This window comes from Anarrhichthys ocellatus, unplaced genomic scaffold, assembly GCF_004355925.1.
Source record: "Anarrhichthys ocellatus isolate YVR2014 unplaced genomic scaffold, GSC_Weel_1.0 scaffold146, whole genome shotgun sequence".
NCBI lineage: Eukaryota > Metazoa > Chordata > Actinopteri > Perciformes > Anarhichadidae > Anarrhichthys > Anarrhichthys ocellatus.
In genome coordinates, this window is record NW_022280176.1 from 377308 (window position 1) to 398655 (window position 21348).

The window sequence follows — 21348 nt, forward strand, 5'->3', positions numbered from 1 at the left end:
TCAAAAGGAGTCGGTTTGCCGGTTCTTCAACAGTTCTTGTCCCTGCTTTGCTGCGTTTCGTCTAACAGGCAACAATACAGGCCCAGCTGCAGCCACTCATCTCTTCAACCGTCTCCTTATTTTCCCCTCTCTCCGTCTTTTCACTCTTCTCACAGAATCATCATTCTTTTCCTTTAATTTCCTCTAATCAATAACGGATGCTTTGGAGCTTTCATCGCCCCTGAAACAGACTCCGTCTCTCAGTCTTCTCATCCAGACTAAATTAGTCCTTTTCAGCATTTACTTGGTTTTCTTCATCCTGCTCTGTCTTCATGGCCCATTTCAGTTGTGTTTCCGAGTCATGATTTAATATATTGAATGTAACTGACTCTACAGAAGCACACAGGCTTCTAGAAATAGGACAGAAAGGGGGGGGGGAAAGAAGAAGAGAACTTTGGGGGGGTCAGAAGATGGAAATCAAACCAGCCATTTCATTCCTTCATTTACTCTTGCCGCCTACAGCCACTTTTTCCACCGTTAATTGGAACCATCTTACATTTCGCTAATTTCTCCAAGAAGCCACAAGCCACAAGCCCTCCTCTTATTTATTTTTTTCCATCCTCCTTCCTCCGCTCTCTCCCTTCCTGAAGATGAAAAATGAACGTGCGAGGTCAGAATCTGGGCAGGGAGCGTAATCTAAGGAGACGAACAACATGGACTAAACCCTTAGGTGCAGCTGTAACAGCATGAACCTGAGGGTGACCCCACTGACATACATCCTGAACTCACGACGAATGAACAAGTGTCAGCTTATACTGTACATGCAACTCTTCAGCAGCAAATGCAAGCACATAATAACTATTGTGTTATTTAAAACTTCAGCTAAGTCCGACTTCCACCGACTCACCTCCCAGACTGTTACTGCGGTCATACTTTTATCATATTTGTCTTGCCTGCAGTCATTCTTTCCCCCCTCATCTCATTTCCTCTGTGTCAGCAACTAAAAGCGCTGTGCAGTAAAAAAAAAAATAAAACTAGCTGAGATGTGAGCCAACAGGCATATGAGCACCGATATGGGGCCAGGTCTATTCTACAGACACCAGGCAAGACCTGCAGCCCCTGGGGAGGGACGAGTGATACGAACTGGACGGATCCCCAGTTAAATATAGTATCCAGCTAGAATGGGATATCCAGAAGTCTTCTCTCTTTTCTATCACTACACTCTCCCTCTTAGCCTTAATGGGAACAAGCGTGCAGGGATAAAGATAGGACACAGAATAGAGAGATAACCAGTGGGGGGGGGAAAAGGGGAATTTGGCAGCCTTGGTTTTACACACAAGGCACATCAATCTTATGGGGATCAGGAGGGATTTCCTTATTTTCATCCTCCCAAGTACTACATATCCTATGTATCACATATCCTATATTTCCCTTTACCATAAGGTGACAGGTGCAGTGCTGTCATGGATGTCGTTACGTTTCACTTTTGGTCTCAGAAAAATCAAATAACAGATGTGAAAGCCACATTTACGCATAAATGAAGTGCTTATTTTCCACATGCAAAATGTGCAGATTGTTTTCTCAATCATTTGTTTAGAGTATAAAATGTAAAACAATACATTTTAAAAAAACACGCCAAAACGTTTCAAATGTATTTTTTTGCTCGGCCAAAAGTCCAAAACCCTTAAGCCTTCTGTAGGATTCTGGTATCGTCACATAAGACAAAGAAAAGCCGCAAATGTTCACATTTGAGAAGCTTGAACGAGAGAATGAGTCTTTTTGTTCTTCTTGAACAATTAAACAATTACCAAAAAAGTTCCCCATAATTTTTCTCTCAACAAATTGATTAATCAACTAATAGTTTCAGCTCTACCCTCAAAACTCTCTAAAGATATCATGAATCTCTTTATAAGTAAATACATTTTTCTGGCCGACAGGACGGAGAGCCGACTCCACTCTGAACCTCGGAGACTTCGTGAGAGACCGATCGCCACCGACTGCTCGCCGCAAAGACGTCACCCTGTGTCTTCAGAGGGCAGCAAAAAATACTGGCCCTTGAAATCATTCTACCCAACGGAAAAATAAATCAAGAGGGGCAAAGAAGTAGAGGGGAAACAAAGGGGGCATTTATTGTGAGATCAGTTCCTGATCGTGGACGACAGAATTAAAAAAAGAAAGACAAAGTGTTGGGAACAGAAAGAGGCCGTGAACGAGACATAAAGTGAGCTATAGTACAGGTTAGGAAGAGGTTTCGGGGCTTCATTGTGAATAAGATGTGTGGTTTGTCTGCGAGGCCGGAAAATAGGACTTATGTACAAGCACTCGGGGAGCCACAGTGCAGAAGGCCCTGCTTTCTCACCGGTGTAGGCTTTCAAGAGCTGGCACTCCGCTACCATACCCTCACTGCTGCTGCAGTCTCTCTTCTATCATCATTTAAGTTCATATACTTTCCAGATCACCTCAATGGAAAGGGATACAGTTATGTTAAAGTGAATTTCATTTATTTTTTTCCTTCAGGTGACAGCGATCTATGAAATGAACAGATGAATCGACATATAGCACAGCCAATAAACAAATATGAAACTGTGCAATTTCGTGGTGGAGAAGTAATCTTATCCAGCATGTTGAGAAATCAGAGGGGGGCCGGTGTAAAAGCCATTACCCAGCCTGAGCAGGTTGCTTTCTATCCACTCACAATAATCCACTCTATAGATCTAGCCACGGATCAATAGTTTCTATTTGGCTTATTTTGGATGACAGACAGGAAGAGGTCACCTTCTAAACATAACAGATTGATAGAGCATCCGGAAAAAAGGGGCAAACTAAACTATTGTTCAATATTATTGGGAGAGTCATGAATCAAACATCAAGATGCCGTAAAATGTTTTCCAAACTTATATCCGAGTCCTCCTCACTAGGTTCTGGCTGCAGTGAAGCAGACCTGCATAGTGATTTTTTTTGGTCCAGGCTAAGCGTACAAATCAGTTTAACTGCCCTGCTCAGTGCAATGAAACACTGAAGTGGTAGGAAGGCTGTGATTATTGAGCCACGGTGCTAATTGGGCCGTGTGGCCACAGTCAGAAAATCCAGCCAGGCTACAGACAGTGCCAGTTCAGGCTGTGGTCGCCCCACTTTGGGGGCTGGGGGAACAACCGATTGGACCCAACGACACCACACTGTGGGGGGACTGGCCCCTCCTGCACTGTGCCTACTGGCAGGGGCCTCTATCTGGGAAAACTAGCCGAGGTCATAGAGGCTGGTCTTGGATCAGAGCATCATACGGAGGTGGTTGGTTCCTGGAACTAACGTGATTAACGGGACCACTGAATTTGCCTGAATGTACCGTTTCGGTCCAAAAGAAGCACAAGAGAGCCAGGAGAGATTTTCAAGTGCATGTTTGGTGATCTCTGGAGTTTTTTGATGGTTATGGCGGTTGAGGTTCCAGCGATGAATATTCTAGAGATGCACTTAGTGGTCGTAGTCCTTTAAATCCCAAACAGAGATCCGTAGGACAGGAAAGAGAGCTATGTGACAAGAGGATGAGGAGAATGATGCTGCCGAGAATCTGCACGCCAGACCTGCTCCGTAGAGACAAAGAGAGGATTCTCTGGGATGGTTCTGAAGAGCAGGAGCACACAACACACAGCTAATCATGCCCAGACTGTCGGAGACGCCACGAAGCCTCTCAATCCCCGTGGCCTGGCCCGGCCCTCCGGTGCCTGTTGTCATTTACGGCTCTTTCATAGCTGCGACGGATACAGTCAGCCGACTTTGCTCCCTCCCTTGAAACCACTTCACAGAGGGCTTCACATCTTCAAAGTACCCCCACGCGTTTGTAGAGAAGCATGAATTGTGCACGACGGGATTCGCTTGGGAGGCCCATGTGTTCCGTGTAATTTGTGTATAATCACGGAGCCCTTTACCCTGTGTAAATACTGGAGGCTATTCTTTTTGTTTTACAATCTTCCCTTAATCTACTATTTGTTTGCTGTAATCAAAGTGCGATATTGGAACTTTCCTGCATCCACTTCAAGGCCTTGAGGAATCATTCATATCAAAGCAGAACTCTGCAACGAATGGAAGAAAAACAAGTTTAATGTGATTATAATTACAGCAGCAGGTGTTGGCCTAAAGTGACATGCGTGTGCAACGGGATCAAGTGTGTAGCATGCTAACCAATGCCGATGCTTATACATTTTAAACACTATGTATGATTGCAGTGTGGACCCCTGGTATTCTCTATGTGCAGCAGCAGAGCACGGGGCAGCTGACTGACAAGCTTGATTGATCACCTCATCTTCACTGTGCCAACAAAACGGCTCAATCTCCGGCAGAGAAGGCCACCCGGCGCTGACTTTACCCCAACACTCCCAGCTTCACTCAGGGAGAACTATTTAGCTCTCGCATGAAACCGCAGACTGTAGCACAAACCTGTTGTCTTAAGAAACTCAATTAGTAAAAGATCACCCGAGTTGGCTTTTTTGTTGGAAAAGGATGTGGCATTCATAAAGACATGTGTGAGCCAGATTTTAGGGCCCCTGTGCTCACAGAAACAGTGAACACAGAGGGGGAAACATTCAGCACCGATGCAGGTACGCAGCTGTGGCTCAGGGGGTAGAGCGGGTCATCGACGGCACTGAACAGTTCAAGACACTCTCCTTTAAAAAAAACACTGTTTTTACTTCGGTTCATAAAAGGTTGAGTCACATGCAAGTAAATTAACACTGATCACAACTGAATGAGGAGTCTATTTGATCAACTTTGGTCGATTCATTGAGATTATGTAATAAGGAAAAAATAGTCAAGATGCATCCCATGTTAAATTGTGCTTAAGTGTTTAATATGATAATCATATCAACAATGTTTACATTCACCAATGATTTATGGCGAAACTTTGGTGAAATACCACTTTGCTGTTTTTGAGCTTGATCTGTTCTGTTATTTTGGCAATTATCTGTAATTACAGTCTTATTTTTGGGCAATATAATGAGTTTGACATTACATCCAACATTGGGTAAAGAATTGGATTAAAATTTTGAAAGCTGTTTCTAATAATTACAGAAGACTGCTGAAATAACAGAAACTCCTACAGATACAATTACGTGTGGACCAAAACAAATACCAGGTGACATAAACCCAACAAAGTTTACAGTAATAAATATCGGACATCATTTTTCAACCTGGGCAAGCCTAGACGATATGCCTTACAACTTGGCTGTGTCTCTTAGACAACAAAAACATACGATTTTTTTAGTGGGAGCATGGTCCCCACTTAGCTATCTAACTGAGAAAAGTACAACATGAAATCGTCAGGCTGTCCGTCTAAAAACTCTCACCTCTCGTTGTGCAGCAGCCCTGTCTGACCTCTTAGCGAACCACTGGTACGATTCAGCCAACACATGGAGGATGATGGAAATAGCACCGGCGTTTGGTCGAGTTAAGGTCAGCTAGCCTATAGCCTCGGATCGAGCACACGCTGCACTTTATTTCCCTCGGGGGCTCTCCGAGGTTGGTCTCAGCTGTGTCTTGTTCTCACTCTGTGCCTTTTGGGGCCTACTGTACGTGGATTTATATCCGACAGTCTGACAGGTTCTGATTCAAATTAAAGATCTGTGTGCATGTCACTACGTGCACACAGCGAGCTGCCCGATGACCAACGGAGGCCTGATGCGCACCTTTACCCCTCACAGGACAAACATATGCTTTCAGCTACTTGCATGCCATCAAACCACACACTTAAACAAACAAACCACAGTAAAATGATCACTTGCAAAACAACACAGGATAGACTAAATTAACAACAAGCCCATTCACACCTCATTTGCTGTTCTGAACACCCGACTTCTCGCTGCTCTTGTAACCCTTCTAGGAGCGGCAGGCTTAAGCCAAGTTTAAAACAAAGACAGAGCAACAATTTGCGTGTTTAAAATAAAAAGGATGATGTGAACAGAGCAGAGGGCGATTAAAGCCACATTGAAGATCCTGAAAAGTGAAGATCGAACTGAGGTGAAGTCTCATGGGAGCTGCGAGATGCCGAAATTGTGCCGATGTCAATGTTCTGATTCATTTCTTATATTAAATAAAAAGGTGTTTTTTTTCCTCAATTTGAAAAGGATGACAAACACTTTCCAAAACAAGTGACTCATGTGAACTGATCTCACCAAGTAATAATGATTATTTCATGAGGAATCTTTCTTCTCCCAGCTGTGACTGACGGCTAAAGGAGGCACTGATCACGAAAGGACTCTTCACTCTCAGGATGCAGCAAAAGCAGCTAATCGTCATCAATATTCTGGCTCCAGGTGTCACCCACATGTGTGCGTACGGGGCAGTATAGCCGAGTCCCAGAGCAGCCAGCACACTAATGAGGCCCCCGCTCCCAAACAACACACACGTGAGCAAAGAGCTCCGTCGCTGCCAGCTGGCACCCACTCTCACCTCTTTTTCCTCCAAAGAAATTCTTCAGCGCTACCCCCAGAGCGCACACACCCACAAAAAAAACAACCCTGTTGATTTGCTAAAGCAGCTAAAAACCCCTTCAAACTTCAAAACTCATCCACGTCTCTTTCGACTGTGCACTTCTTGACCCCGTCAGCTTCTTTTCCAGCAACCAGACCGACCAACATTCATTAACTCATCCCTCTGTTTATACCCACACACAAAAGACGTAATTCAAACATGACGTCAAAAACCAAACCCGACGCAAGATTATCTCTTAGTTTACAATGAAAATAAGCACATACGGGAGTTAAGCCATGAAAACTGAGCATAGACTCCATCCACCGCGCTAATGGAATATCCAGATTTTGTGCCACTGTTTTTGCCCAGCTGTCCAGGACAGCTAAAGTCCTGTTCCCTCATTAGGAAAGACTGCTCTCAGCTCTGCCAGAAGCATTGAAACTAGCACTGGCAGAGGGGCAGCCAGTATTACAGGGAGCTGAAATATGGTGCAAGAGGAGAAGAAAGACAGAAGAAAAGGAGATGGAGGTCCCAACATCTGGGCTGAGTTAACCACTGGCTATTACCAAGTCCTGAACCCAGGGTCAGATGGAGAAAGATACAGGCACAATGCACCATGCAGAGGGACTTTTGGGAAAGAGACAAACCCTATGAGTGAGACAATGGGGGGAGAAAAGACTAGGATAAAAATAAATGAACTCCTATTGGTATTTCAATTCATTATTAATTGCATTTTCATGCAGTATAACGGAGGCTAAGATGTCAAGCCAAGCTCTGACTAATAAGAGGTGACATAAAACTACATTGATATGAGCAACGAGAAGGTGAAAGGTCAAAGGGATTACAACGGTTAGGTAGGGTTCAACCTGCTAATTGTCAGCTTGACCTTTGCACAATTAAAGGCACATTTCTCGCCAGGTGTATTCGTGACCTGAGATTTCTACAAGCAGGGGACAGAGTGAGTGCATCGTGGTGTTGCTATGAAGAGATCACGGTCAAAAAAAGTGTTCACGTGAATATTATTTTTTAAATTGCGCGCTTCCTGCCGTCATACGTTCACCGGGGAGGTGAAATGTTTTGAGGACAATGCCGCTGTGTGTACAGAAGTATATTTCTGCTGTGTCATGTTTACATTTGGAAAGAGAAATTGATGTCAAACACATATTAATCAGCCACACTAGCAGACGAGCAGAAAGAATGCAGCAGTGAGAGAGACTGGCCATTAAATCACAGGTTATCACGGAGGCTCTCGTTCCAGCCAACGAGCATGATGGGCTATGTTGGCTGTATACATGAATAGTTTCTTAAACACGGAACCATTTTTGGCTCGGTTTAAGGTAGAATTATGCAGCTTGTGCCGTTGGAATGTGGAGCTCAGCATCGAGTAAGGCTGTGTGGAATGAGCCCCCCCCCCCCGGCTCTTTACAGACATTATATTTCACATTTCATAATGTCGACTCTATCGCTATGGTGTTAGTACTAAACATTCGCCAAACTCTAAACAAGTTTCATTCTGCAGGAAATATCAAAATCTCATTCTCTGGCAAGCGTTGACATTATGTGAGAAAGAATAATTTGTTGGTACAATAGAATACTGAATGTTTTTGTGGACTGAGGGTGGAATTTCCACATCTGTATCAACATATCTTAAATAACTAAAACATTTTATACGATACTCTTTTCAACCCTGAAGGATGAACGAGTCTTTGAGCTTATCCTCCTCAACCGGTGGCTCAAAGCCAACTTATTATTCAACTAATCTGTGTATTATTATTTCAACTAAAGTCAATTACTCTATAAAATGTTGATTAACCAATTAGTCTCCAGTGAATTACTGGCTTACAGTAAACAATGAATTAGTTAGCAATCCATACAGATTAGAGCCCAACCCATGATGGAAAACAATGAAAATATAAAAATCAGAACAATATTTTTGTCTGATATTTTCTTGAACATAACCCAATCATTTTATCACGGACTTTAAAAAAATAATTGGGTATTTAATGCAGTAGTTTTGATGCAGAATATTATTAAATGTTAAATACAGCTCCGTTCAAGAAACTAAGAAAGTCAAATGAAAACATCTCAACTTAAATTAGGCCATTTTTCAGTAAAATATACATAAAATGCAGCCTTGAAACATATGGCTAATAAAAAAATATATATATATTTAAGTATCTGTGATAACCAAATATCAGCTAATAAAATCTGCTCGATGTGGCTTCAGTACAGATATCACAGCTGACATCTATTGGACAGCAGCACCTGTCGAGTAGAAGAAAACATACTACAAGCAGTTCAGTTCAGCGTATTCCTCCATTTCTTGTACACAGAGATACACAAGCGAACACAGAAGAAGAGGAAATACAATAAAAGCAGTCGATTAAAGAGGCAAACACTAAAATGAAGTTCTTTTACTTCACATCATCTCCCTGCATGCTTCCCTTTTCCAATCATAAGACTTCAGACACATGGATAACACAGATGTATAAACAAAGTTAATTTTGCCAGTAATGGGAAATATAGAGACCCACACACACACACCTACCAGTGAGTGCAGACTGTGTAATTTATGGCAGGATATAAAAGATGGTATGAATGGCTGCTCTCAGCCACCTCTAGCAGTGAAACCGCTGTGCTTTTCCTTGGCCCAGCCCAACAAGCCCAAACCCATTCCAGCCCCTGCTCCTCTCTAATTTCACCCGAAGCAGCAGAAGCTCGAGCTGAAAAAGAGGAATCTGGCCCCCCGAGTCAGCAAACTATTCCCTTTTTCCCCGTCTCCCTCCACTTCCAGAGACCGCAGATCGACGGCCAGCACCGGCCCGAAACTATGAGGCGTATTTTCAGCCCTGTAATTTGAAGCACACATGGTATACACACACACACACGCACTCGCATATAGAACCCCGCACTCGGCAAATACGCGGCCGTTGGGGATAGATCAAAAGATACAATAACACAGGAGAAAGGGGGAGACACAAATGCCCAATGAGGCGCGTGTCCACGAAACAGCGTGTCCCATGAGGATCAGGTCTTTCTTCTCCTTGTGTGCTGGGTCTGAGCTCAGTACAGGAAAGCAGGGCGGAGGCCTCTAACTACATGGAGACGGGGAAGAAACTCATCTGAAAACAAGAGGCCTGTGTAGGGAGTTATGGCCAGGAGGGCAGAACCCAGAATAGCAAAAAAACAGCTTACATATAATGTTTATCTTTGGTGCTTGATGATTCTATGCTTGCTGTGTGTGTGTGTGTGTGTGATTGATTGATTGATTCTATGCTTGCTGTGTGTGTGTGTGATTGATTCTATGCTTGCTGTGTGTGTGTGTGTGTGTGTTAGATAGATAGATAGATATTTATTTATTTATTTATTTATGGACAGATTGGAGTTCTGTTTGTTTATCTCCTAATCTGAAATTCAATCTACTCTTCAGTGGTGGGACAGGATGCCACATGTACGGGACACACACACACACTCTTTCTGTGCCAACCATCTAAATGCAACCGCCGTCAGGCTCGCGCACATGCATACATACACACTTGCACTGATTACAGATGCAGAATACACTGCTCCTCCTGTCCAAGAACTTAATTACCCGGCACCGTCTTATTTCCCATAAATACGGCAAGGGCAAGGCTGTAATTAGGGCCTATATTTACCCCACCTGGCTAGGGGAGAAGCCGGTTCAGTGCTGGCCACAGGGATGAGCCAGCCCCACTCGACTGCACTGCTACGGGTGGAACCAGGACAACAGTGGACGCACATGAGCTGTGTCCCGCTGTTCTTGCCACCTCCAAAAAGCGAGAACTACTACGCTTCACTTTCACGCCCCGCAGCTTGTGTGAGATATCCTTCTCCAGAAATCCTGTAAAAGAGAAGACTTGTGGCTCTCATGTAAAAGAGGCCAAACAGAACTCTAAGTGAGGTTACGAATCCAAATAGCTTGGACACTTATCCGCCCCTTTGTGATTACTTTGTGGCCAGGTTGGCTTTTCCCTGCCATCGCATCTACAACAACAAACGGAGCAAAATGCAAAAGCGGAGAAAATGGCAGCGCTTCACTGTGGCCTCGAATCAGGAACAAACAAAGGAATCTCCAGCGTAACCGCTGAGACAATGTGGAATTATTGCGTTTCATGGTGTTGAACATTGCTTTGCTGGTCCGTGTAGAAATTAGAGCTTCACTCTATTCTGTGCATCCAAATGACTGGCCTCATGGTGTTGAGGATTCATCGCCCTAAGCACCCTTTAAACCTAAAACAAGGGAAGAGCAACCCTCTGATAACTTTGATCTGGGTCCTAACTCTTCTCTGGTTTGAGGTGGTGAAGCCATGTGTGGGGTGCTGACTCAGGCGTTCTCCCTCCTCGGTCTTCCTCTCTGTGGCAGTGAGACCAGAAGGATTAATGAGCGGGTGGGAATGAAGAGAGAGAGAGAGAGAGAGAAAGAGAGCAGAGAGACCAGCAGACGTGGCTCAATGGTCTCTCTGTGTCCTGGTGGAACAGCGGTCTACAGCAACCGTTTTTTACACCGCAAATCACTCATCACTTGACTTTTTTGTTATTAGTTTTACCACTTGTCTTGTTGCGGGCTCTGCCTTAAGACCCAGTTTGAAAATGACAGAAGGAGAAAGAGACAAAAGAGATTGTATAAAAAGGAGAGCTGGCTTAAAAACTAAACTAAACAAAAAAAGAAAAACAACTTCATTCTGCCCGTCTGTCATTGTGGTTACACACTAAATAAAAGAATACACACAGATCTCTCAGCAACCCCCAGGTGTACTGCTGAATGATGACAAGTGGTGATGACAGAGCGGTTTCCTCATTACCTACCTCTATTAATTTAATGAAGTCAGTATATTGTTGTTGGGGGAGTGATGAGGAAACATGCAGCACAGACTCAAAAGGTATACAAAACTGTTTTGTGGAAAATTTTTGTGGAATCACGGCCCGGGACAGTTCACGGCATGCAGTGGTGGAAGAACTAAAAGTAGTAGTACAATAATGTAAAAAAATACTCAGTTACAAGTAAAAGCCTGGCATCAACCTCTCATTGTTATGTTGTCAAATGTTATATTATTTGAAAAGTCTAAGAAGTAACTATAGACACCAGTGGAATGTAGTTTAGTACAATATTTGAAGTGTAGTGAAGTGGTAGTCTAAATAAAAGTAGCACAGAACTGAAAATACTCAAGTAAAGTAAAATATCTTAATATTGTACTGTGAGCAGAGTACAGGCAGCCCAGGAGTTGTGGAACTTAAAACACATTGCTGGGTTTAAATCTGGACTTTGTCGCATGTTTTTCCTCTTTCAGTCTGTTGCTCACCACTGACAGCGATCTAATGAAGTCAGAAATACCGTAGAATTGGCTGGAATGTCCCAGCAGCTCATCCCCACCACCAGTAACCACTGGGCTCCAATTGGAGACGCTAAACTAATGAGACCCTTAGTCTGCAAAAAAAAAAAGGGATTTACATCAAACTTCAGTGCAATTGTATTTGTTACGCGGAGTGACCGAGGACAGCATTTATTCAGGCGATGTGGAGCGCTGCTGAAGAGCTTGATGTCCGCATTGCACGTCTGGTGAGAAAGAGGCAGAGCCTTTGCAATGGAGAAAAGTCAAACAGGCGGCGTGTTAAAGAAAGGATTCCAACACTGACGCACCTGATGTCAACATCCAGGTTCAAACGCTGCAGAGGAGCCCGCCGACTCGGCTCATGTTACTCAGAACAAACACAGACAGCGAATGCATTGTACTCGCACTCTGTATAGTGTAGACGTACAGTTCCGAGGACGCCACGAAGAAGAACAAAAAAAAACACACTGCTGTCTCCCTCCCTGTCAAGAGTCAATGACATCACATACCTCTGAAAACAGTACGTCTTTCATGGAGGTGTCAAAGTTTCAAAAACACATTCCAAACAACACGTGGTGAGAGCACACACACACACACACACACACACACACACACACACACACACACACACACACACACACACAAAAAATCATATGCAGAGACAAGGATAAATCCTCCTCCTATACACGCTGATGGGCCTTCCAGGTAATTCTGTGGTCTAAAATGTAATCTGCTGGCGGCATGTAGTGTTTTTGCAGGATTCCTCATATTTACAAATGAGAGAGCCCTCGGCCTAAAGGCAGACCGAGCATCTCAGTAATCAAAACACCCTGGGAGGTCCACCACTGAAAGCTGTGAGAATATTTGCTCTACATTGACCGGCCTCTCACAACACTCGTCCACCCTCCCCTCACATCTTCATCTCCCCCTCCACACACAAACACTCTACCGGTCCACTTCCTTAGACTTGGAGTCCTAGTGGCTCAGGCCTGGTTGTCGCTGGTGAGAGATTTCCAATGAGGAAAGGACAGAGCGGTGAGAGTGGAGAGGTTCATGGTCAGTTAGTGAGGGATGGGCACCCGTGGGAAGAGGAGCGCAGCGACTGCGGCGTGTGAAGCACATCCATAAATCAATAGTAGAGGGATCACAGAGAGCGGCTAGTGGTGAGCTGGGTTACCGTCAACATGTTTATCACTCGCAGTAAATGGCAGTGGAGGGACGGGGACTATTTTTCCCCACTGTTTTCCTTGCATATATAGTTCTGTCCGTACTAAATAAAAGGTTTCCTAAGCTGGATGCAGAGAATGAAATGAGCATCTACCACCTGCCAAAAACAGGGTAAATAGTGTCTTTGGCAGGGAAAAATTTCAAGAAACTTGCCACTAAGTTTGATAGGTTTTCCTTACATTAAGAAATATTATTATTAAAAAGCTATTCCTACATTTTAAATACACATGGATTGAGATTTCAGAAGTGACAGACCAAAAGATTAAATGGCAAGTAGAAATGTTCAGTGACCGGCCACAGTGGCAGGTGAGGATAATACTAATAATTTCCGACCCTGGCTGGATAGCAGCATCTGATTTCCCTGTTTTGGCAGTATGAGGGCTTTATTAGGGGACTTACCTGAACAGGTGTCAGCTGGGCTCTGGGGTCAAACACTCGCAGCATCTTGTCCTAGACAGATGACACAAAACACAACATTCTTAAAACATACATGTACACCAGACAGTTGAATCAACCCCTCTCCAGTTTCAAAAGCTAAACAATACAACCTTCATGAGGGAAGGATTTATTGCAGGACTTCTGTATTTAACTGCATTAGTTTTAGTGAGGCGTACCTGATAAACAGATTAATTAATTGTAGAATTAAAGAGGTTGTGCAAAGTCAAGATTTAAAGTTCTCACAACGAAAGGGGAAAGGCTTTAAATGCTCCTCAGTTAGCTGTATTTATCTTTCTAATGAAGCTTAAATGGAAAACTGAAATATGAAAGCCACATATTAAAACCATCAATAAAAGAGAGCCTCCACATCAGTATAATTAAGTTAAAGAAGAACACGAGCGCTCTGAAGTTTCGCCATTTATCAGGGTGATACGACTGATTCATCGCTGGCAAACGCAACCCAGTGAACTCTCCAAAGTCTTGACCCCGGTCAGACCCAAACGCGCATTTGGCATCAATCACGGCAGCCAATCAGAGCGCCTCCTGCATGAACGAGGAGGAAATGGGGCCTAATGGGACCAGGCTGTGACCAGGACATGCGTGTCTGCAGCCGTGTCACTCAACACCGCCGCGTGATCACAGCAGACATGCGGGGCTGATGGCAGGTAATAAGCATAAAGGACTTAAACTAAACCAAGCACAGACCCAACTCACATATACACGTCAGAGCCAATCAGGAGGCTGACAATGACACAGTCAAGCACGTACACACACACACATTTTATACCATCAGTCTGTATCCAAATGATCAGTGTGAGCTTCAGCTTCTCTTCGTTCCGCTCTTTACAGCAATCCAGGAGGGGATTTATTTGCTGTTTATTAGCTTTAATAGCAAACAGGGGGATTCTTAATGTGCTTTTTGTTTTTTCTCTCTTTGTTTGTGTAGCTGCCCACCCACGAATGTGATGCCCCAAGGCGACGTCTTGAGGCCTCTGTGACCTGAGGTTTAAGCTCAAGGCTCAGGGACCAGTGCCAGAACAACACACACACACTTTCAAACCACAAGACCCACGGATAAGAGCACACCTGTTGCACAAACAATACCAAAATCTGGCTAAAACTATCTCTGACCGGTCAGCATTCTCTGAGCGCACCAGCACAGGACACTCACAAGTTGTGGTGAAAGTTGGTTGATAGACTTGACCAATCATTTTGGTAGAACTAGGACTGCAACTAACAAGTATTTTCAGTATCAATAAATCTGCTATTTATTTCCTCGATCAATCAATGAATTGTTTCGTCAATACAAAGTCAGAAAATAGTGAAAAATGACCGTTAAAACTGCCCACGTTAACTCAAATGTCAACGTAGAAGCAACAATTAAAAACCCAACTCAAATATATTTAGTTTACGAACATGTATTACAAAGAAAAGCATCAAACCCTCACATTTTTGGCAAAAACAAACTTCATAGCCATCATTTCAGTTCCCTGACTGTGCAAAAATCCTTACTACCCTTAATAGCCAAAAACACACACACATCTACTATACATATCGTATGTATATATACAAACATACATTTGCCATATTAACATCACTCACTGGCATATCAACCCAAGTGTTGTTGTGCAAACAACAACATGAGGGGGCAAACTATCTGGCTGTGCAAACACACACACAGATGAGAGGACACACACACACCACCTCGACTCATAAATGCACAGATGGAGGGCCAGCTCAGCGGTGTGTGCATTTGTCTGTGTGTCTGATGCTGAGACAGCAGCTGTTTAATCAAAGTGACGAAGCCTCATTCTCAAGCTGCTGTTAATGAGTTTTCTTCGGCACACAACTTTCACATTTATGCAAACACACACACGCTGGGAATCTTCACCCAGGCGCTCGCTCTCTCTCTCTCTCTCTCTCTCTCTCTCTCTGTCCCTCTCCCTCTCTCTCTCTCTCTCTCTCTGTCCCTCTCCCTCTCCCCCCCCCCAAACACACCGCGATGCCAGCCCCGGTCTCCCACAGTTACCGGTGCCCGTTGTGATTGGCAGTGCGAGACTGCAGGAGTTCAGCTAGAACGTGACATTTCTAATTCAAGGTGGACCGTGGACCATAAATCCAGCGACGCCTCGCTTCTACACAGTACACCGTCCCGTCCATCATTCGGATAAACACTCGTTCTGCCTGAAATGAATGGCGCCTTTCTCCCTCCGAGTATGTCATAAATATACATCTCTCTGGGTCCAAACGAGGCCCGTCATGATTCCTGCTCTTTAGGGTGGTAGCCTCCCCTTCACCCCCCCTCAGCCCTACACCCTAATGTTTACCCTATGGGAGGGCCGAGGGATTGGACACACATGTTGGCGGGCCATATTTGCTTTATTAAGTTGGATTGGAGAGATTGAAAGGGGCCTTTTTTGGGTTAAATGACACCAGAGCCCAACAGGGCAAGAACCCCAGAGGCCCCTGACTCTGATCTTGGCTCACATTTCCATTTCCATCCCCCCCCCCCCCCTTTCAGGTGCCTGGTTCCTTTTTCAAGGCTGATGGTCGGGGTGGTAGCTCTGGCGTGGATGATTATCCTGTCAAGGTTAATGTCGTGATCTGGACGGGGTCCGGTGACGGGCGGAGTAATTTGTTACTTGTCAGCGTGACGACAAACAACAGGGGTTGGACTGACAATCATACCCGTTAATTACACACATGTGGTGGATTTCTGTGTCAAAGTGTATCCGTCTCAAGCACGAGTAAGCTCATCGTGCATCGTCTAGGACGCCAATACAGTCAGAACTTCACTGCGCTGCACAATCGGTGACTAAAAACAGCAATAAATGAATTATGCTAACATGGAAACGCCTCTAGCCCTTCCTATAAATCAAACATATTCACGAAGCAATATAAGCTAAACTCAAATTCTTTTTTCTCTGCCCCCCCCCTACCCATAAACACATACCACCTCCTACACAAAGCATTAATAACTAGCTAATGGAAAACCCATCACACTGTGTGATTATTTCCTGATGACACAGATGAGAATGGGGGCACATGAATGCATAAAAACGCCTGACATGCATCTTCATACATGTACCTTTGTAGGTGCCCATGTTAGAAGTTAATACAGTTTCCAGCCTGACCACGAAAATCTCCTCAGGCTCTTTTTTTTTTTATTAACTGCGGCCAAGATTTCTCTTTCTTTGTCATCATTATTACCGCATTAAAACAAACTGGCTATTATCTTTCACGTCACAGGGCTTTCAAAGTTTATTCTTTTTCCCTCTAAAGAATTGCCGATCCCTAATCAAATGTGTGATGCGATCCCCGCCCTTTTTTACGGTGATTACCCCTGTTGACTTTTTGATGAAATAAACCCCCATATAAACAGATAGCGAGCAGCGGTTTCCAACATGAGGCACGCTACGCTGAAAGTGAGCCGCTGGCAGCATCTAGTGGTCACAAACGGCAACTACAGCAGTCAAACCGGTCCATATAAATACATACATGTGCTGCAGTGCGGGTTGTTATTACCTTGCAGGAGGAAGCCAGCAGAGAGCCGTCCCGTTTCCAGCTCAGACTCTGCAGCTGGTCACCGTGCTGCTCCAGCACTGCAGACACAGACATCATCATTTAGGGAGGTGAGAGAGGGACAGTGTTCATATTACAGAATGTCAAAAAAAAACAAAACATGTTGCCAGACACTATGGATACAGAATGACGGCACGAGAGAAAAGGACGCGACAGAAAACATCTGAGAGATGCATCTGAGAAATGCAGGGGAGAGACGAAGCAATAAATAAAAGCACGGACAATTCAGAAAACACACAATGACACAAAGTATGGATGATTTAAGAATGGACCACGAGGAGGACACGGACTAGGCTGCGGTGCCGTCAGTGAGCACAGCACAGCTGGTGTGAATTGTTCAGTTTCAGTACGACGCCAAACAGGTGCAAAGAGATGAGAGGTGCTCTTGTTAAGACAGTTGCACAAAAAGTGATTTGAAATGAACATAAAAATTCAAAAAAAATTCACTCATTGAAAAGTAGATTTTTATCATTCAGACCTTGCTCCTCAAACACATGTGGATGAGGAACGAGGGTGATGAAAGACAGCGTGTGTGTGGGGGGGGGGTACAGCTCATGAAAAGTCAGATCAGCAGTGAGCAGCAGCCAGGCCAGCTGTCATGGGATGGTGGGGGGGGGCAGGGTGAGGCCAGAGGATAGTGACTGCATCCTGAGGCCAGTCCGGGGAGACTGGGACCAGAAAAACCAAAACATTACCTCTGCTGCTCCAGCACTTAGACAGAGCCACAGGGCTGTAAAATGTAGGAAGCGTCAGTCAGACTGTCCCCAAACTAAGAAAGGGAAACCACTCCACTCCATCCCCAAATATATAAAAATCATGTTGCACAGAGACACAAAACAGAAATTAAAGACTAACTGACAAGAGACTGAAATGTCAAACGCAACAGACATAGTGCACAACGTACGACAAAGACTTTGACTAAATTCATTTTGGTTGTCGTTTTAATACATACAACAAACAAACAAATGTGTGTGTGTGTGTGTGTGTGTGTGTATGTGCGCTGCTTTCCAGCTGCAGATACCTGCTAGTGGTGCATCCTGGCGGCTGGTGTCCCATATCAGGGGGGACTTGGTAGCACCCACAGCCAGCAGGCCGGAAGAGGTGGGGTGGAACAGCACCAGCTCCAGCCGGCCCTGACCGGGACGCAAGGTCAGCTCGGGACAGCTGGGCTGCTGCTGCTCTGGATCACACAAACGCCACAGCTTCACCTGAACACACACAGAGAGAGAGAAAGAGAGACATATTAAAAACAGTGGGTTAGCACTTTAAAATTGAACTAAACCGCAGGAACTGTTCTCCATGAAGCCACACCAGACAAGATGGACGGAGCAGACTGGAAGAATCCCAACAGCAGGCATCTAAAAACGTCAAGATGCAGCGACGCAGCCATGAGATGAGGGGATGCAAGTCTGTAGCAGTTTGAGCTAAAGGGTAATACAGCACTGCATAAATTTTGGGTTTTGGGTTCAACTTTGGATTCCTTGTTGATGCTGGCATACGAGTGCAGCTGAGATGGAAAATAATTTCAGTAAAAACGCTCGTATTTCGCAAGTAGGCGCATTCTCTCAGAAACAATATACCGTGTTGGCAACGGATCAGAGGAATGAGGAAAAGTGGTCTGCAGATGCCGGGCACTGCAGACCACTCCAGTGTGTGTTGGAGGTCTGTGTGTGGCAATGGTCGTGTGTGTTTTCACGGCTCCCTTTTGGTAACCGGAGCTGCTGAGTGCTGAAGATGCAGACCCGCTCTCAGCAGATTCCAGTAAGCTGGGGCACCTGTGGCTGAGGATAAAGTGCTGAGAGGATGGAGTCTTCAAAAGAGGGTTTATATAAAACATAAAAACCTGAGCCAGTTCATATCCATATTCAAAAGCCCCGGGCCAGGAAAAACAAAGCCTGAGAGGATGGAACGTGGACTTATGTGTGTGTACACAACAACAAGATCCATACGAGGAAATCTCACCGTTTCATCTCCAGAGCACGTTGCCAGGAGGCTTTCATCAAAAGGAGAAAAGTCCAAATCGGTCACCAGATCTGACAGAGAGGAGGGGAAACACATGGAAAATATTTAAAAACATAGATCAGGGTCACAGCTGTCACACTTAAAAAGCATTCGTATTTCTCATATGATTAGTTTTCCTTAAAAGGGAACAGAGTGTCCTTGAGGCTTGCAGTTGTGCGTAGGAAAGGGGACAAGGGAGGAAAGGAAAGGACTGTGATGTGAAAACTTAACAAACACTACCAGAGTGGCAGGAGAACTGCGTGACCGTCCATTGGCCGTCTGAACCAGGTTTGACGGAGGACAGGCCGAGCATTCCTCCACCTGCAGACACAGAAAATGTAGTTTGATCATACTTTTAAAACCTGTTTTCTCAGTCTTTATAGTGCGGATAAAAAACAAAACTAAATGTCCATTGTCCAAAGGCCCTTTCTGTTTGACTCTTAAAGCCTTACCAGCCTGCTCGCTGTTGAAGGCCACCAGCTTGGAGCTCGCTTTGATGTGGCTCCCCTGGCAGGACAAGGAACCAGCTCGGACATTGTTGATCCATCCCTGGATGTAAAAAGACACGGAGAGCACGAGTGAGGGAGCATAACGAGTGAAACAAGGGTGTGATAACGCGCATAGATGACTGGGGTCAGACAGGATAACAGAGAGGAAAAAGAAATGCCAGGCCAGCCCAGGAATCCAGAAGTGTTTACATATCTACACAAGAGCTCAACCGACTAGCTGCACTGAAGAATTCAACAGAAAAGCATCTGTTTCATAATATTAGGGAGCGCACAAGACCAAGTCGCTGTCTCAATCAGAATAAAAAAAATAAAACAGGAAGGATCTATCTGAGAACACACACACACACACACACACACACACACACACACACACACATCAGTGGCTCTGAATGAGCAAAGTGTTGAGGAAGTGCGTCGCACAGCAGATAACTCTTAAAAACCCTCTTTCAACATTAACAGGCAAGAGCAGCAAGAGGCCCTCCAACAACCACCGCTGCTGCTGCTCCTCTGACAACTGTTACAGGCCAACCATGACAGACATTTTGGCCAAAAGGATGCACATGTTTGGATTACATATTCTACAAATGTGCATGTCAAAAGACCTGTAGGCAACAAATGCGTCACTGGTGCTGTGTTACAACGTATGATCCCAATAAATAACAGTCCTTTCTTCTGGTTTAACCACATGTGAGCTTGTGTTTATTATCATTCTCCTCACCATTAGTTATGCCGCTGACTACCTGCACAGCTGTCTCATCTGCTTCGTATAATTTCCTCTCTGACTAAATCTCTCCAGAACTTCAAACAGGTATGACTCTCCATTAAGACACAACTTTTTCAGCATTGCAGATACAATTGCTGTATCTGGAGCATCATTTCCTGCAAGACGACACTTTTTCATATTACAAAAGGCTTCCCTTAATATATCCATTTGGGTCAACATGGACCAGATCTGGTGTGTGTTTTTCCTCTGGATTAAAGAGACAGACCCAGGATTAGAAAGCATCGGCTGATTAAATTAGACTACACCTGTAAACTCTCTCAACCCATGTGGAAGACTCAAGCTGTTCTTGAGAGTCTGAGGATAAATGTCCCACTCGTCTTTGCTTTCTTGTCTCTTTACATCCCTGAAAGCCCGTTTTCCTGCCTCTTCTCTCATTATTCTTGTCTTCTACAGCGTGTGACGTGACAGCTACCCGTCACATGACTTTAGCACCGGAACTGGTCTGTTTTAACATTCAAGGCAGCAAAAGCACCACCTGCTGTCTCAGATCCTGTGCAGAGATTGGGAGAAATACTCCACCGTCTCTGTAAATACCAAGCATTTCACGACCCTGAATAAAAACAAAAAGGTAGAGGAGTACATAATCCACCTCAGCAGGGAGAGCTGCAGTCGGTGCAACCTGAAACAAATCGGTTCCAGAGGACGAGAAAAATGGCAGATTTTTGTATGCTAGACGCTCCAGTCCCGTCCAGACATGTCGCCTCTTGCAGCCTATCACTGAGAGACAGTAATATAGCACTTATCGCATTTGCCATTCAAATTTTGTATTTCTCCCTTTGGTATGTCAAATCTCTGCAGTCAAAACATATGTGCAACATCGCATGCTTGTTGAAAAAGCAATGAGAAACTCTGTTAGCTACGGTTATAATATAACAGCATGATGATGATGGGCGTCACTGCATCATCTCCCGATGAGGCCAACAGCTCTGTGCAACCACATGGCTCGTAGTTTTCTCTACAGTTCGCCTGAATACCGGTGCGTTAGTTCAGATAGTTGTGTCGATGCTAAGCAGCCTTC

General features: G+C 44.5%; 1 protein-coding gene across 3 annotated transcripts in view; it reads right to left on the reverse strand.

The window, feature by feature from the left end:
- LOC116400080 (mitochondrial import inner membrane translocase subunit tim16-like) overlaps positions 1–21348 on the reverse strand; it is a 98099-nt gene that overhangs the window by 76424 nt on the left and 327 nt on the right. For all 3 annotated transcript variants that reach the window (XM_031877729.1, XM_031877727.1, XM_031877726.1), the window contains exons 2-7: positions 19490–19586; positions 19278–19358; positions 18999–19069; positions 18058–18244; positions 16980–17056; positions 13416–13466 (exon numbers count right to left, since the gene is read on the reverse strand). In XM_031877729.1, the coding sequence (XP_031733589.1) occupies positions 13416–13466; positions 16980–17056; positions 18058–18244; positions 18999–19069; positions 19278–19358; positions 19490–19586 (564 nt within the window). The remainder of the gene's footprint in view (positions 1–13415; positions 13467–16979; positions 17057–18057; positions 18245–18998; positions 19070–19277; positions 19359–19489; positions 19587–21348) is intronic.